General features: G+C 42.7%; 1 protein-coding gene across 2 annotated transcripts; it reads left to right on the plus strand.

The window, feature by feature from the left end:
* Positions 1-1,169: 1,169 nt before the first annotated feature.
* Positions 1,170-16,577, plus strand: AMMECR1L (AMMECR1 like). Of its 2 annotated transcripts, none has more exons than XM_063340251.1 (7): positions 1,170-1,450; positions 3,495-3,939; positions 9,264-9,374; positions 9,862-9,976; positions 10,700-10,790; positions 11,781-11,877; positions 13,064-16,577. In XM_063340251.1, exons 2-7 carry the CDS (start codon positions 3,533-3,535, stop codon positions 13,173-13,175), a joined length of 933 nt encoding a protein of 310 aa, XP_063196321.1. In that variant the 5' UTR covers positions 1,170-1,450; positions 3,495-3,532; the 3' UTR covers positions 13,176-16,577. The 2 variants fall into 2 exon arrangements, with proteins under 2 accessions (XP_063196321.1, XP_063196322.1); XM_063340252.1 differs by having other exon boundaries at positions 1,416-1,547.
* The last annotated feature ends 2,317 nt before the right edge of the window (positions 16,578-18,894 follow it).

Consider the following 18,894-nt stretch of genomic DNA (forward strand, 5'->3'; position numbering starts at 1 on the left):
CTCCTGTAATGACCGTAGTTTTCGTAAGCTGGTATTCAAGGCTATCATCTAGGCTGAAAGGATTGTGCTATTCTGTAACCTTATTCTTAATAAAGGCAGTGTTGTCCTAGTGCTGAGGAGACCATATAGATTCTGTAGGAGAAAGTAAGAGACGCTGATATTCGTCTGGATTTTTAGATCAGGAATGATGTACAGAAATTCCACTTCACAATCAAAGAGTTACGCCAGTTTATTTGCTTCTCAAAGCTGAATGTGTAGCGTGCTTGCACTGGGATCTCCACGATCCATTCTTCAGCTTTCTTAAGTGTGTTGCCGGTGTTCTCAGAAGGAAATGAGAAAGGAGGGTTGTGGTGTGCTGCAGGGTTCCTCTGTCCCCTGACTTGCCGTACACTGAGAACACCTCCTAGGGCCGGCACACCTTGACTTTTACAGAAATCCTCATCCTAGAGACTTCACTGCTCCAAACAGCCAGCTCTGAGAGAAGCCTCTCCTCTCAGAGCACACATTGAGCCTCTACTTTTACAACATGTCCTAATGGAATAACTACTTCTCTGTGATATTTCTGATAGGGTGGGGTAGAATGGACAGAGGGATAGATCTGGGCGCCCCACTGGGGACGAGAAGCAGTTAGAAATATTTAAAAACTAGTTTTGATTCTGGTGTAGTTGTGACACCCATTATCTACTGCCAGAAACTTATTGTACATCTCACCATAAATAAGGTCTGCTCGGCGACCGGGGAGGGGGGTGTGTTTATCACTGCCTTTGCAAGCAAAACCCACTGCTACAAGAGCGCCCGCCTGAACTGAACGTTACCTGGTTTCTGCCCTCGTTCCCTGCCCGGCCGGCTGAGGTAACCGGCCGGGGGAGCGGCGTCGGAACCTTCCTTCCCGCGGCAGCCTCGGCGGAACGGGCCTCCGGGCCTCACCCCTCGGCGGGAAGCCCCCACCGGCGCCGGGCCGTGCTGAGGGCGGGCGGGAAGCGGCCCCGGGTCCCCTCAGCCGTGAGGCGGCAGCGGCTGCACCGCGCGGAAGCGCCGCGTCTCTATGGTTCCGGGAGAAGGAAGAGCACCCGCCCTTCTCTATGGTGGCGCTGGCGCCGCGGGGTCGACGGGAGGCTGGCGGACTATGTGCATTTTTCCCTCATTACCTCACGGGCGGGAGGAGGCTGCCGGGATAGCGGAGGACCTTCCCTCGGCCTCGCTCTGGTCCTCCAGCTCCCCTCGCTGCCCGGCGGCCCCGGGAAGCCCGGCTGCCGGCCCGGCTGCCGCGCCGGGCCCGGACACCCCCTTCCCGTCCGCCGGGCCCGCTTCTCCGGGGAGCCTCGCCCAGGCCCATGGCTCCATGAGGCGGCAGAAGGAGGAGGAGGAGGTGGCGGCGGGGCAGCAGCGGTGGCGGCGGCTGGGCTGAGGCGGAGGAGAAGCCGCGTCCGGCCCGGGACGGGTGCAGGAGGTGGGCGAGCCCGGCGCGGGGGAGGCGGCGGCGGGGCGGGGGGATGGACGGAGGCACGGACAGCGAGGCCCGGTGCGGAGCCGGCACCTCCTGGAGGGTTCGTATCCGCTGCTAAACCGGGGGGTCGGCGTAGGGGTCGCCCCCCGGGGCGGGGGGGGGGACGCGGAGGCGGCCGGCCGAGGCCTCCCCTGGCGGGAAGCGGGGCCCGCGGCTGCAGCCGGCGGGCAGGGCAGGGGAGGGCAGGCGCCTTTGTTAGGCCCCTTCTGCCTGCTGCCGGGGGGGTGGATGGAGGAGACCTCCTCTGCCCCCTGCCACGTCTCTGCTTGGGAATGAAGAGTTGTGGTTCCAAATAAATCATTACTCCCCCCCCACCGCTAAATGCGGCCAGCCTTCCGAGACAACTTGGAAAGGCTCATCTATCCCAGCAGCTTCACTGAGCCATAGCAGCATAACTTTTAATAGGCACTGAGAAAAAATTACATGTTTACTTTGTCAAAAGTTACACTTTTCGTGTTTGGGTTGTTTTTTTTTTTTAATTACAAAGGTAGAGATCAAAGGAAAAAGGGTAATTTTCATTAGGTCTTGTGAATTGCTCCTTATGCAGATTATCTCTTACACCAGGAGGTGAGGATTCCTAAGCAGAGTAGGCACTGCCAGTGTACGTGTTGGGTGTTGAGAGGCGCATCTCTCAGCGTCTCTCGGACCAGTCCTGCGTTAGCTCAGGGTCCTGCGACTCTTACGGTGGCCGGTGAAACTTCGTGGATAAAGTTTACCTGGTGTGCACCTGCAGAGAAGGAAGGGAGCTGTCACACCGTGAATTCCAGAGCATATCACTGTCCCCTGTCCTGTGTACGTGCTGTCAGTTCAGCCATCAGTTAAATACTTGGAAGAGTTGGAGGGATGCTCTGGCGGTTGAAGAAGTAGCCTGGTACTCACAGGAGCTGAGTGGGACTTCCAGTTCTCCATGGTGTTCTCTGTGACTTACGTGTCCGTGCTTTTAGCCCCATTTGACAGATGGGGAACTGGTTTTTCTTCCCTTTGTGTGTTTAGATCGCACTGTGATGATGTTATTACACTTATTTAAGTGCCTACCGTTGATGCGTGGTACTTGCCGATCATTTTTGTTCATTTTTATCTGCATAGGCTTTCCTCCCTGTATTTGTTCCACCCCTTCTTGTGATGTAAGAGCTAGCCATTCTTTTCTTTGCAAGCAAAACACTCTTCTGGGGTTGTTTTTTATACCGTATCTGTTTCCTGCCATTACTGCTTCCCTCTGTTCAGACTGTGCTCAGTCTTCATCTCTTCCTCTCCTGCATGTCCTGACTGTACGCCTGACACGCTTACTTATCAGCACTATCAATTTACTTAATCCTAGAAAGTAAACGCAGATTCTCGTTCTTGGGGTCTGGAAAATAATCTGTGGTTTAGAAAATGGTGGCTCAGTGCTTGCAGCTTCTCTTTCTGTTGTGCTTAGGCTGGCACTAAGTCAAGGGCAGCACCCCTGGGAGTCCAGCCCTGAAGGTGTCACTCGGAGTTGTTGTCACTCTGCTGTTGAGAACGGGGAAGGGAAACACACTTGTGGTTTTTAAGTCGTCGTTTGCCATCAGTGCAGGCATTGACCGAGGAGGAACGGGTGATCTGGAAAAGTAATGGATGGGGTATACCTGTATTCCAAAGTCTTTTTGTCTTCTTTTCTTCTCTTCTCCCTCGGTTTCATTCCCTTTTGGGGAAGATTGGTTATGGGTTTTTTTGTGATGAGCTAGTGTTCAGTACGCCTCACCAATAACTTTAAAAGTGTGATTTCACACATGTTGTATACACACTCTTTCAATTTATGTGTAAAAACACCCATCCTGCTCGCTGAACTGGTTTTAGTTCTGTACTTAGTTGTGCGTTGCAAGGGTTTTCTTCCTCTTTTTTGTTGCAAAAGCAAAACTCCCTGACACCTTAGCAGAAGCAGGGAAGCAGCTGTTGGTTTTTCACCTGTAACTGTTTTGTGTTTTGCCTTTTTTTTTTTTTTTTCCCCCTGCCCTCCCCTTGCCAGGGTTCTGCAGTGCTCCAGGCAGCGAGTTTTGAAGCAGGATGGGAAAAAGACGCTGTGTTCCTCCACTTGAGCCCAAGCTGGCAGCCGGCTGTTGTGGGGTGAAGAAGCCCAAATTGTCTGGGAGCGGAACGCACAGTCATGGGAATCAGGCCACAACTGTACCAGGCTCCAGTTCAGGTCCTCTTCAGAACCACCAGCATACAGACGGAAATAATGGAAGGGAGAATGTATCGGACTTGACTTTGGGCCCAGGAAATTCCCCAATTACTCGAATGAATCCGACTTCAGGAGCTCTGAGCCCGCTTACTCGGCCCAATGGAACTGCCAACAGCACCAAGAACCTGGTGGTGACAGCGGAGATGTGCTGCTACTGCTTTGATGTACTCTACTGTCATCTCTATGGTTTTCCTCAGCCACGACTTCCTCGATTTACCAATGACCCCTAGTGAGTAAATTCATGTGCGGGAGGAAAGCTGAGAGACCAGCATCCAGAGCTGTGGTTTGGCTGGGGAGGGATGAAGGGTTTCCTCTGGGGAATGGGACACTGGTATGCAGGGAGGAAGGGGGGATATTCTGCTGCTTGCTTTGTCTACCAGAAACAAAAAATGGTGCGCTGTTAAGTGCACCAAAGAGGAAAAACAACATTCTGTTAACGTTTGTTCGTGGAGATGAGTGGAGCTTTGAGGAGTGGCCTTCAAGGGAGAACGTGCTTAGCCCTACAGGAAGACAGATAGGCAAAATATGAGGAAGAGTGGTGCTTCTTCAGCTCACAGTCTGACAGCTTGAGATGTGTACTTGAGGAGTACAAACCCACTTCATGGTAACATTCTGTTAAAGTTTGCTCCTCTGCAAAAAATTAACTACACTGTGCCTCCCAAAAAATTGTACTAAAAGAATGAGTGAAACTGAAATCAGAGTTTTCAGAAAACAGTAAAATAATGCCATTAATTTGAAGAGGACCCTGCTTCTAATGTCAGGCACTAACTTGGTGGAGGGACAAGGGGAGAGGCTTCCTTTCATGAAGCAAGTGGCAGGAAATAAAGTAAGAAGTTGAAACAAGTTCCCAGCTCATCCTGAAACAAGTGCTGAGCTGGTGAGAATTGGACAAGGACACTCACAAGGGTGTTCAGTTGTCCAAGTTAATGGGTTTAGCAGGGAGGGGAACCAAAAATTTGCCGGTCGTGGAACTGAAAAACTGCGTTACGGAGAGAGTGCTAGTTGGGCAATATGGGAGAAACGGAGAGTTAACTTTCAAGGACGATGCCAAGGTTAAGAAAAAAGGATGTGTGTATGAGAAGAAGTGAGGAGAAGGATTTATGAAGGTATTTTGCTTTGGCGAGATTTAGATGATGTTTGTCTGAAGGTTGAGCGCGTAGGTGTGGAAATGTTAATGTTGTTAAAATGTTTGGTGGAAGAATTATATGTGAAAGATCGATGACAGATACACCTTCTGACACTCCTCCGGGGGCGACCTCCAGAACAACAGATAAAATAAAAAGTTGTTGACAGCCTTAATTTAAGTTAATGAATCTTAAATTGATGTAAAGGAACAATGGCTTAAACAGGTCAAGGACTCTTTCTGTGTATTGAATGTCTCCCCATCTTATTGGCTGTCAGTGTAGATGTAGGTTGTGCATCCATGCAGTTATTATCCGCGCAGGATTATGGATACATGTTCTGAATGCTACCGCAGACTAAGCTGTTTAATATTGTAAATACAAGTGAACGGAGAAATGCTGTGGACTAGAATATAGAATAGTCCCAGGGACGCCCCAAACTGAAATATTCCTGTGGTTATTTTTCATACCTAAGCTAAGTAGGGTCCTTTTAGAAAATGATACATTAACCTGCTTCTTATTTAGTCCCTTGAAAAGCAAAGGGGTTTTTCTTTGTTGTTGTTGTATTATTAAGTCAATAAGAGATATTATTTTGGAGAGATTCATTATTTTGGTGTTACAGGAGATTTCTAACTGGATTTTGTTGCTGTTTCTGTTGACTAGTTTCAAAAAAGGCCTTCTTTCAGGAATCTCAGCTGTTGGAATTTTATGGCCAAATTTGAAAAGTGAAAAATCATTCACTGGGCATTTCTGTGCTGATAATTGAAAAGTCTTTTAGATCAGGACTCCAAAGCAAAACCAGCTCCTGTCTTGTCTTTCCCTCTGGGCAAATGCCTACCTGAATTTTCTTGTGTTTCAGCATCTATTCTGTTGCTTCTAGCAAATAGTTGTATGTACACCAGGGCAAAGCATGAGATTTACTTTCTTGTAGAGCAGCTCACAGGGATGATCTGTTGCACTTGAGACAGTAATGTAATGAACTTCAACCCAAATCTTATCAAACATAAGAGTAAGCAAAGTGAAAATACATAATACATTGTATTATAATACATTGTTGTCCTTTGTAACATAATTAATGTTGATGTACGAGATCTTTGAACAAAACAAAGGTATATTTCTGGAGAGACAGAAAAGAGACTGTGGATGGAAGGAACAGAAAGATGCACGGTTTGTCCCCACCTATTTCTCAGATAACAGGTCTTTTCAATTGGTGCTGAACCCCAACGTAAAGATAGAAGTAGTCGTGAAAGTCAGGATTCTGCGCAAACAGGGTAATAACATGAAAGTTACAGGGTTATGACTTGAAAAGCACCGAGAATTCCAATTAACAGCTTGAGGATATGCACGTGGACAACAATCTTGATGGCAATTAGGGAGCTGGTAGATACTTCTGGAGTCAGGGAACCTTACGTACGTGTTAGCAGTGACATTCACTAATCCACGTAGAGGAGGAGGCATTGCAAGACTTGTCGTTATGTCTGTATTAACTTGGTAAATGAAGAAGATATCCCCTTTGCTATTCAGGTTACTGAAAAAATTACAATTTTGAACCCATATGATATGCAAATACTTAATTGGTTACTCCTTCCACATTTGTACTTCAGTCCTTGATTTTTTTTTTAATAGTAGGCATTACAAACTGGTATTAAAACTACACCATGCAAGTTTCTAGTTGCCATGCAAGACAAATAATAAGGTACTTGCATCATAAAATCTGTACTGTGACAGGTTTTTTCCTAGTACAGCTAAATTCTGATTTGAACAAACTACATTTTGCTACTTTAAAATTCCCTTTGTATTTGCAATTGCAGAAGCTATTTTTTAGTTGCTGAAATTCCCCTCTCCTCAGCCTAGCAAAGCCTCATCAGCCACACCTAAGTAGGGTGTTGTGGCTGGGGGAGAAATGGTTGCCATAATCTGCTCAGGGTATGACCGTAAAGTGCCGGTAAGTGCTCATGGGTGAACATGGGCAAAAGATTGTCGTGACTTTTCTCAGTACCCCTGGGAAATACACTTTTCAGGGAGGCGCTATGGAACAATTGACGTGTTGTCAGCTGCACCTGCAATTTGCTAAGCGTACTTATTTTTCAGATGCAGAACCAACATCTTTTCTGCAGTGAAAAACTTTATAATGGTGAAATTTTATATACTTGTACAAAATAATATAATTTTTTTTATGCCTCAGTTGTTAGGACCACAGTGAAAAATTGTTTAAAATGTGCTTTAAGATATTTTAAAATATGACAGCCTTCTGAATGTAATTATCCTGTCCTTCCTAGTAATATCTCTTCTATTATAGACGCAGAAAACTGTGTCACAGCTCAGTGGAAACATCTTTTTTCTTTTTTTTTTTTTTTTGGAAGGGGAAAGAGGTGAATTGGAAATGTGAACCTGTAATTTGAATCGAAGAAGAGAAGGAACTTAGATTTGTATTCTGTCAGCAATGCTTTTCATTTTCTCCCTTCCCTTTTCTGTTTGGGGCGAGTGTCACGTGGGCTAAGTAATGGTTTCAAAACTTTAATTAGATTAAGTTAACTTTCCACTGAGCTTTTGTGACAGTAATGTTTCTCAGAAATCTCCTTTGTAAGTTTACTATCTTTTTTTTGTAAGCTTTCTAATGTATTTTCTTACACTCTTGTTTCTGTTTTCCATTTCAACGTACGGTAGCTAGATTAAAATGCAGAAGTGTCATTGGAAAACTAGAACAGTAAATCCTCTGTCTTGGTCAAGCAACCATGAGGTGGCTGATGGTTGTGGATGAATGTTTCGGCTTCCTCTGTGGGCAAAGTACTTCACAATTATCCCTTAAAGGCAATTTGCTATTTTGGGTAGTACTTCTGCCATTGGTCAAAGCTGGTAACTAGATCCTGAGTGATGAATTTATGCTGTGATAGAGTTTTTTAATTCCATTGTTGCTCTGAGGAACATCAGAATAATTGCTTTATCACTACATTTTTAATTATTTCCTGTCTACTTAGACATAAGAAGCTCTGTTGCCTGTATTTGAGAAGTCATCCACACTCTGGTTTTGTTGTCTGAAAAGAATATGTTAGTACTCTTTGTAATATTTGCTGCAAAGATATATTGCTTACAAGAGCTTCAAGAGTTTGAGGAAAGTAAGTGTCTGAGCTCTGTTGTAGAAAACAGTTATTCTGTCTTCATGTTCTAGGACTCCCGTCAATGTCTGTTTAATCTCAGAAAATTCCTTTCTTAACACTGCATGTTTTCTATCGTATTACTTATCTTTTAAAGTTCAATAGAAATCCACAGACGGATGTTTGGAATCACTAACAACTAACTTTCTCATTTATGCTTGGGTTCGAAGCGACCACATCTTGTATTCAGTACTCTGTAATCTGAAAAAGTAAGATCATTCATCCTGGTTTTATAATTAGATCAGCATCATCAGTTGCCTTACAGAATTTTCCAGATGTTCAGGCGTTGTTGTAGAGCTGCAGCCACCACTATCCTTTCTTTACTGTTTCTCTCTCTGCAGCTGTTGGCTTCGCTTTCTGTAGAAGTGAACTTTTTTGCATTTAATATTCACAGTCATCTTTACCTATTTACCTCGTCATAGAGCTCTTCTGAATGCTGCTGCTGTTCTTGGTTTTTGAGGCTTAATCATGGCTTCTAGTTTAACAGATTGAAATGAGCCTGCTGAATTTGAGAATCTGCTGTTATGCCTGTAAATGCATGATGGTAGACAGGAAATGGAAATCCATGTGATGTTTGAGTAGGAACAATACAGTGATTTAGATGTGTGTTCAATAGGAGAGAATCTGTGTAAATATAAATCAGATGTAAGGTAAGCAAAAGATGTGAACATAAACTGTTGGAGCACTAGGGACTGACCCAGAAGTCAGATCCTCATGGAAATAACAGGGTGAAAAAAACCCCAGGCGTCCTTTTTCTCCTTTCAAAAAAAAAAAGAAAAGCTGTTATTGCAAACCTGAATTATAGATGATTTGCAGAATGCTTGAGGATCTTTTAGGTTCGATGTTACTATAAATAAATAATCTTATTTGCTTCACCTAAATTAATTTAGATATGGGTTGTCATGTAAACTAGGGGATGCTACCAAATGAGGCCATTACTTACAGAGGTAATCAGTGGGGTCAAATAACCATATCACTCGTTAGAAGACAGCGCAGAGTCTGACCAGGAAGGTGTTGGTGGAGAGCTTACAGAGTACTGGTGGAGAAAAAGCAGTATGCCAAAAAGGTGGGGGGAAGTGTTGGGTTTTGCATTTGGGGATGTGTGGGTGTGGGTTTTTATTATCGCTAGGTAGAGGGTGAGAAAACATGCCTATTGGGGTTTGTTAGAGGGAGAGGAAGCAAGTGCACGCGTACATGCTCTTTTACACCTTGTTGGTCTCCCCTTAGCAACCAAACATCTCTAGAGGCTGGAGTATTTCTCTTTTTTGCCTTTTCAGTCCGCTCTTTGTGACGTGGAAGACGGGGCGAGACAAGCGGCTTCGTGGCTGCATCGGGACCTTTTCAGCCATGAACCTTCACTCAGGACTCAGGGAATACACATTAACCAGGTAATTATGTTGAAAATGAAATAAATCTGAAATTAGTTTCATTTGCTGAAGACCTGTAAGGATTCAAGGTTAGGATGTTGGATCGACATCGTTCAATTTAATATGCTTCACAATAAAATAAACCTGAGAAATGTGTGATAGTTCGGGTGAGGTAATATATCAGGATTTAGTGTAATGTCTTTGCAACAGGTGAATTTTGTTCACATTTTAAGTCTAATGTCGAATCTGTCTTGCATACTAACAGTTTTGACATCTTACGTAGCATGTAATTTCTCTCCAGCTGCAGTAAGTGGGGGACAGCATCAGGAACCTTGCACTAGTATTTGCGTATTACAGTTCATTAGATTAGGTAGAGATGCAAATCTCTTTCTCTGCAGTAGCAAATGGGAATGTGTTTCACAGAGGCATAATCAGAAAGGGAATAATTGAGCATCTGACACTTTAATTCGATGCTTATGTTAGGCAATATATCTTCTCTTCCCTTTAGTGCACTTAAGGACAGCCGATTTCCCCCCCTGACCCGCGAGGAGCTGCCCAAACTCTTCTGCTCTGTCTCCCTCCTCACTAACTTTGAGGATGCCAGTGACTACCTGGACTGGGAGGTGAGAACAGGTGCATTTGGAACTCTGCATCACTCTCTCGTTCCGTTCGGGTTCGGGTTAGTACATGGTGATGTGTCTCCTTTGTTACAGGGGTGTGTGGGTATTGAAACCGGGAATAGAAGAAATGGGGCTGGAAAACTAGAAGGGAGGAAGAGGATGGGCTAGCAATATGTGCTTGGTTGGGAGGGGATCCAAGTGGGAATAAGAGAGACATGAAAGTGTTTTATGGATTTGGCCCAATAGGAGATGGGTGTAAATATGTATAAACCTGGGGAGTATTTTAATGCTGTGAATAGAAACTGGGAATAAAAAGTAGTTAAGACCAAAGGTATTAATCATGTTTAGGACCTTGTACTTGGAAGTATATTTAGTTCAAGATGGGTTAAATAGACTTTGTGGTTGGGCTATTTTGGGCACGATTCTTGTGTAGAGATCTTGTCTTTCTTGCCCAACATAAGAGATGGAAAGCTGTCAGACTTCTGACAGGACTTAACTTCAGGAGAAGTGGCAGGGAAAGGTGGCAGAGGTCCTCTATGCTGCAAAGACAGCTACTTGTGAGACCTGCCTGGCCGGCATTCTCTCTGGAAGAGAATGTCCTTATCCAGACGAAAGCCAAACTGTCCAGAGAGAGAGAAAGATACACGGTGTTGTGGGAATAACAACTCGATCATGGACTCAGTGCTAGCAAACACCTCTTATTTGGCTCTTCATTTCCATCTATAGGTTGGGATCCATGGGATCAGAATAGAGTTCATCAATGAGAAGGGTGTCAAACGCACAGCCACGTATTTACCTGAGGTTGCTAAGGAACAAGGTGGGTTTGAGATAGCAGCCAAACATGTCAACACATTGTGTCACAGAATTGGGTAACATAAATCTATGTGGATTTTGGGTTTGGATTGCAATGCTATCCTCATAGTAGTGCCATGGAGCCACCAGGCTTAATCTGGATAACTGACACCCGATACAGCTGCTGCTGGGTTTTCATCTGGCCTTTCTCTCATCCCACATCTGTGCACAGCTGTTTCTTAGTCTAAAAATGTTTTAGGGCTTAAGAAATAGAGGCTCTCAAATGCGGATCTTCCAGCTTCATTCAGCGTTGCATCTTTCCTCTTCTATGTTTCTCCCACCAACTAGGATAACTGCAGGCTGCACAGCACCAACAGGAGAGTCCCTTTCCTCCTCATTCTTGCTAAAGTAGCGTCCTCCAGATGAGGGCAGGAAACAGGGCCCCTCTGGAGCACACTTCCCACTCAAATATAGTAGCGGTCACCATGGTAACTGCTCAAAATATTGCCTCCTTTCCTCCACCTAGCAGAGTGGAGTAGTCGCATCCTCCTGGCTCTGGGGCAAAAGACTAAGGTAGGAATTTTAACTCTGATCTCTCACAAAGCAGTGCACTGTGCTATCACTAGAGCATCAGGTTGATCCCAATTTGTGTATGTAAAGAGCTAAGTATTATCTTATTTTAAGGCTTAGGGAGCTAAACTTCAGCAGCACGTGATAAAACAGTTTGGGGTCCCTGCAACAGAAGCAAGGCACGAACCTTTGTAAGAAGAAAGGCCATGTGGAAAGTGGAATTACTGTTTTATAGACCAGTTCCAATATGAGTTTAAAGGGATTGGCATGCACAGGTAGTATGCGTGCATAAGACCACGTATGTCCAGTTTAACGCTGGTGTTTCTAAAGCTCAGTGTTTCCTGTTTAGTTGTTTGCTTTTCTAGAGGTCTTTTAATGCATTTCTTATCTTTTTGAAACATCATTTTCATATAGAAAAATTTCCCTTGCTTCTATTTTTCAATAGACTGGGATCAGATCCAGACCATAGACTCCTTACTCAGGAAAGGTGGCTTTAAGGCTCCTATTACCAATGATTTTAGGAAAACGATTAAACTCACCAGGTAAGTAGATATATTTGTCGTCTTTTAATTTTACTTTATAGTGTTTTGTGGGTAATTTGAAGTAAGTCTTCATGCCCCTTTTAGATGAGAGATGTAGTCTGAAAGACAGAATCATAAATGCTGCGTGTTAGGCATGTAACGTATATGGAATGAAGCGTGATATATTCAGTCATGCAGGATCGAGGTTAGCATTTTCGAAGAGAACTGTTGCTGGTTTTAATATTGTCATCCACATGAAAGACCAAAAGAAGTAGGACCTTTGAAAGTTAAAAAAGGTTGACTCTTATGTATCTTTACAACGGGCGTTCTTTTTCTCAGTGTGCTCATCTGTGCGTGGTGTAGCTATTTGGAGGTGACAGCTGTCTTAAAACCAAACCACACTCAAATTAGGCTGGTTTTCAGAATTTGCTTGCTTTTCTGTACCCCCAGCTGTCCTATTGGTTTCAGCTCCCTTTATGTTAGCAAAAATTGGGACATTCTGGTTTTGTATAGAAACACTAATTTATCAGGTCGTTCCTTACCTCTGGAGAAATGAGGTGGGTATGCAGGGTTGGTTTTTTTTAACAGGAGAGGACAGGATGAAGGTTTTCATTACAATCTGGTGTAACGTGGACTTGGTGCAATTCACGACCACTTTGAAGCTATGTGTGCATAGTAGCATGCTTTAGAAGCACCTGGAAATCTCTGGTGTCTCAAAAGGGACTTCACGTTTTGTGAATTCTGATTGTACGATGTGGACTAAGCCACGCATATGCTATAACAAGCCTACCTTTACCCAACTCTCCATCATTTTCTTTCACTAGCCATTCAAATATGAAGATAACCACAAAAGTAAATAACAGTGAAATACTGGTTATTTAGTCTCTGAAACTGCATCATCTTCCAGCAAACTTTTGATGCCCTTTTTTTCCACAGCAAGCAGATAAAAAGAATACAAATTGATGATTAGTTTCCTTTGGAAAACTCCTTCAGGAGTCCCGTTAATTATGATTGCCTCGAATAGGGCTTGTCTTTTGGGACCTTGAAGCTAATTCAAGCTTAGATGGGTTATTCAGACTACTGCATGAGGCGATGTCAAAGTAGTTTATGAAGTCAGTGGGTTCCTTTTGGTTGTTATTGGCTGTGAGCTAAAAGGTGATCTGGGATACATGTTAATGTTTTTTTTTTTTTTACACTGTTCTCATAGGTACCGCAGTGAGAAGGTGACAATCAGTTATGCAGAATACATGGCTTCCCGTCAGCATTGTTTCCAGAATGGCACTCTTCATGCCCCCCCCCTCTACAATCATTACTCCTGACACACGGCTGCATGACCAGTCCCACTCCCCAGTTGCTGCCAACGGCTACGACATCATTGGGGCAGATGCCTCCTCTTCCTGGTCCAGTTACTTCTATTACTGCACCATTTTATGATGCTAGCTTCCGTTGCCAAGTCTGCCTTCCAGCTGACCTGGGGGGAGGATGAGAGCATGACAGAACTTTAGGGGCCCAAGCCTTATCTCAGCCTTCCCTCCGAACGGGGGTTCAGTTGGATTGGGGCTCCACGCCTACGAACTGTCGTGAGGTGCAGAAGACCTCTAGGAGTGAAAGTGCCACTTCGGACTGATCTGTTCTTGTGTGTTACTGACACTCCAGAAACTTGAGTTGTTCGTTATGGAAGCCCCCCCAGATCAAGTAGGAGCATTCCCCTGGCAGCCTGGGCAACGGAGTCCAACAAAACATTTTTTAGGTTCTTTTTAATTTTTTTTAACCTCTGGTATCTGTTGTGTGCCGAGAGCTGATTGCTGTCCCCACACATCGCAGGCGGACGTTATGATATTGGGGAGGGTTGAACATCTGGATAGCACCCTATCCTCACGGACAGAAAACACTTAAAGATGTGAAAAACCTTTGGATGGTATTGCAGATGAATCCATTATTTAAACCCTAGAAGGCTTTAATTATCAGATCCCACTGTAGGTTGGATTCTCTAGAAATCCTCCTGGTTTACAGTTTTCTGGGTGTGTAGACAGTGCTTTGTAACGTAGTCTGCTATGAAATAGAATGCCGTTATGCCTGGAAGAGAGCAACATGGCACGTGCTGTGTATGTGAAGGACAAGGTACTTGAGTGTCCCTGGACAGTCTTCTCTGTTACGACCAAGCTTTGTGTCCAAACATTTGTAATGGAGCCTGACTGGATTAGGGATGGGGAGGGATTTGCAGGGCATTGACTGTAGCCATACAAGTGAGACTAGTGACTGAAATTTGTTTTAACTTAAGCTAACAGTCTCGGGGACCTTCCTTTTGATAGGACAGCCACTTTCTCTGGTGTGACTATCGATCTTGAGAACTGTGAGTATTCCAGTTTATAGCAGGCCTATGGAATAGAGCTGTGTAGTTTCGCTGGTATGTTATGTAGTTACACAGTTTAGTCATTACCACATCAAGGCAATGAGTGGAGAAACCTGGGTTACCCAAACTGTGTGCAACTCAGGAGCATTCTGTATTTCTTCTCCCGTCATTGATGATTACAAGAAATACTCTCCATCTAAGAGGAAGATAAGTTATCCAGTTGTTATTCTGAAGTGTCATTGAGGGATGTTATAAACTAAATTATGACACCCTCTCAATGAGGTCACTAGACTTCAAAATACAGTTTTGGGGTTTTGGTTTTGTTTTGTTCTCCAATTTTCTGCAGGGTCAACGATGATCAGGAAAGAAAATACAAGTGCATAGCAGAGTAATGGCTATTTGGTTGCATATATCCTTAAAGTTTGCTTGTGTGTGGTAATGATGGCTTTTAAAATTGGTTGGCGTTTTGAGCCTGAAATTCTTTCCTGGCCTGGCAGGGAACAGGGCTGGTAGAAAGCTCAGAAAGGCATGTTGCTGCTCCTTCTGGTCCTAGAGAAGCAAACTGAATTGTGCAGTCGTGCTTCATGTTGGTGTAACGTTCTTCTGCTGGAGGAGAGACACCTGAGGGAAAGGAGGGGGTCCTATTCTGGATAGCGGTGCAATATCGACCCAGCTTTCCTCCTGTCCTGGGTCATTCTTATAAGTTGCCACTCTCCCTTGTGATGTTGTTGAAAAGCAACTGAAGATTGAGGGATTGTTTCATGATTTCCTGCTGCTGAGAATAAATTGCTCTTGTTACAAACTTGAGTGGTTTGTAATTACTCTCCCAGGTGCCGTGTAGTGATGGGGGAGGGTGGGGTCAGCTCTGGACATACCATCCACCTTTCAGCTGTCAAACAGTATGATACATAGGGCTACACTCATTACTGTTCAAGTGTTCTATGTTAGAATTTAATTTCTAAAAGGTTTGAAAAAAGCAAAAAAATGGTGCTAAAACTTCACCCCTGAGCACGCTCAGCGAGACTGGTCATGCAGGCATATAGTGCCAGGCTTTTCAACAATATTGTTTCTTTTTCAAATGTTTGCCCTGTTCTGTGTCTTCAACGGTGTATAGTGTTTTCCTGATTTCATTTTATTTGAACAGGGGATGACTAAGGGGTGGGGTGGGGAGGGTTAGCTGTCATTTTTAAAGAACAGAATTTTAGGATTGAGTGACTTGGTTGGTTTAAGCCTGACGTGGGCTAGATGGTTTGGGACTGGGGAAGCTGCATCCTCTCCCACTTCCATTTCCCCACTCGGACTGTTTAAAAAAAAAAATAAGCAAACAAAAATGCCTCTAAAATATGTACTGTGTTCTTGTCTTGTTGCAGTGAGAAGAGAAGCTAGCAAATCAGAAACACTGGTCTGCTGCCTAAGAAACAGGCCCTCTCAGCTTTAGTCCCACAAGGGTCCAGCTACAAAATCCGTTGAAAAGTGTGTCAATAGTGAAGTTAGCTCAGAAAAATGTATGACAAGGACAGGTGGTCTCAGGAAATAATCCCATTTCTAGATCATTACACGGCAGCTATGCGTAAGGATGAAAGAGGTGAACTAGAAACAAAAATGTACCTTTGAGTTGCCTCAAGAGGGAGGCAACCAAAATCAATGGCCAATAGATTTAAGAATTTCTCTGTGCTTACTTGGCTGAGATAGCAGGTTAGAACTCCTCCTTCTAAGCAACTGTTACCTGGTTTGATCTGGATTTAACTCATCCTTAGAAGCAAGTGCCTTTTGGTCTAGAAGGGCTTATTCTCGTGACAACCACAACTGAGAAATAATCTCACTGCAGTTATGAATTGTCTTTGTTTTACAGTAACTACAGGAGAATGTCTTTGATCACTGGAGTCTGTCCGTGTTGGAATGTTTCCACTGTGAGGTTCTTTTTTTTTTTTTTTTTTCTTTTTTTTTCATAATGTTCAACAGTCAATCTCAACTGAGGCCATTTCAGTTTGGGAAGGTTTTATGGTCAAAATATCACATATCTACAATTTATCAGAACAAAAAAAAAAAATCTGTAAGAAAGTCTAAATAAGAGTTCATTTTAACCTTTGCACAGAATAATTTGTTTTCATAGTACATTAACAAACATCTGCAATCTTCACTGACTATTAATGCTGTTTTCCGTTTGTATTCTGGAAACTACATGTTGTTTTGTTGGGTTTTTTTGGTTAATTTATTTCCTTAAAGCAGGAGACCTCTTTTGACCTTCAGTGCAGAGATGTCAGACCAATTCTTTGTATTACACTTGGTTGCCTCCTACCTATATAATAACTTCTGAGTGTAAATAATTGAACTCTATCCTCTAATGAAGTATTGTAGAGAATAAATCATAATGGATAAAGATTATTTGTCCTGTCCTCTTTATATGCTTTCTCACAGCCTTTCTGGGGGATAAGATGAAATCTTTCTCATCTAGAAAGATGAACAATGTACTACACGTATGAATACCAAACCTCGAAATTACATTAAATGTTCAGAACCAGGGAGGTTGCCAGAATGGGATGACAGCTGTCTGGAAGCACAGAAATAGCCAAGACAGACTCGCTAGAAGAAAGCGAGGAAAAATAGTAGGAAAATTAAAAACAAAGATTAAATATGTTTCAATAATAATGGTACAGCAAAGTATCTTTATATCCTGAAATAATGCTTGCTTGGACAAAAACTGCCTATTAGTTGTCATGACAGTGAAATATATGAAGCACATACATGCAGAATTCTGTACTGTACTGAAAATCCTGAATTTGTAAATCTGTCTTAAACTACCGAAGTTGTTCGTTCTTTTTTTTGTCTTTTAAAAGGAACTAATGAAAACAGGTTATCTGTACTTCACAGGTTGTAGTTTCAGGTGATCTAAAAATGTTATTTCAGGAAAAAGAAACACCCATCTTTCTAGATTCTTACTAAATATTTTAACGTTTCCTTTGGAACAGGATCAACTGATTTGTATAATAGTTCTGATGTACATACCTCTGGCGTAAATGGGTTTTCCATACATTTGCAGGTTATTGCTCATTTTTTATTTACAGCGGATGTATCGTCAAAGATCCTGCATTTCCTGTTTGTGGTTCTTGGGAAGGGCAGCCCTGGATATCAACGAAGAACAGGTATAAGACCCCGCAAAAAAACTCCAACCAAACCAAGGGGGAGGGTAGTTTTGACTTAAATATGCCTGACAAGCTCATTGACCTCAGTGTAACTACAAAGCAAACACCTATTTTCAGAAAATAGGTAGTAGTAAAGCTGGAAAGTGAATCCCCTATGCAATACGAGGAGTGGGTTGAGGAGGTCTCTGGGGCTCTAACCCGAACCATTCTATGATTCTGTTTCCAGGTGACTCACTGTAAATTCTGAAGTCAACCATAAACTAGCATCCACTGTTGTAAGTATATTCTCAGCTGCTTTGTTGGCTAGAATACAGTGGCTTATTTGTATATTTTTATGGCATTTTTTTTCCTTATTTGATTTTTTTACTTTCACACTGAATTGGTCAGACATAAAATCTTTGTCCAGCGTCTTTCATCAGAGGTTCTTTCGTGCATGTTGCTTTCTGTAACTGCAGTAACACTCAGCAGCTCACAATGAAGGTGAGGCCAGGTAGAAGGGTGTACATATGACTGCGCACTGAAATAGTTCAATCCAGGCTAAGTATAAACCAGGATAATTCTCCAGAAAACACTTTCTTCTGTTCTTACTTCGGTTGGAAATAAGAATGAATTAGTCATTTAGCACTCACTTCCTTCTAAAAACAAATTACAGACAGGTTAGGAGAAATCTTTACAAGGTACTTCCAATAATGAATACTTGAGCATTTTTATTCTAAACATGCAAAAAATTTTGGACAAAATGTATATTATAATCTACCTAATTGTGATTGAGAAATGCCACTTCTTGAGGATAAAAATTAAAACCAGAACACTTTCCCATGCGACTCAATAAATAGATATTTATTCTGACCTATGTATTACGAGGATTGCTCTCAAACTGAATTGCAGTACACTGAGCAATAGGATAGAAAAGTTCCTAATCTGTTTTTGCTACAACCTGGTAAAAAATGACCTGTGAATGTGTTTGATCACTCCCAAAACACAGAAAGCCCAGACTATTGTTGCTATGTTACTTAAAACAAGTATGTAACTCTACAAATTGACCAATATCCAGATTATTGAACTATATTTTTTCCTTTTTTATAGTCAGCTAGACTACTCTTATAATCAGATGAATTCTGACATAATATATTATACAACCAGTTGATAGTATGTGTAGATGTCATTATATAAGTATTTTAAAAAGTAGCAGATCATGCAAGAGACAGTTTTGCATTCAGAGGCTTATTATCACTTTATTACTGGGTGTTACTATGGCTTTATATTGCTCATACATTTACATTCAAATAATTTTGGATATATAATTTTAAATGGAGTAAAAATAAAAGAAGGTAAAATGGCATAAAAGCCTAAACTTGAAGAGTTACATTTTAAGAACAAATTAAAAAGCATGCATGTCTCATGCAATAATGGCTATTACAGCATGTGGTATTCCGAGCGGGTAATGGTATATCCACAAGGATTTTGACCTGTTCCTATAACATGCTTGAACTGTTGATGATAATGAAAAGAGATTAAGGTTTCAATAACCTAATCTTAACA

Source organism: Chroicocephalus ridibundus, chromosome 6 (genome assembly GCF_963924245.1).
Source record: "Chroicocephalus ridibundus chromosome 6, bChrRid1.1, whole genome shotgun sequence".
Classification (NCBI taxonomy): Eukaryota; Metazoa; Chordata; class Aves; order Charadriiformes; family Laridae; genus Chroicocephalus; species Chroicocephalus ridibundus.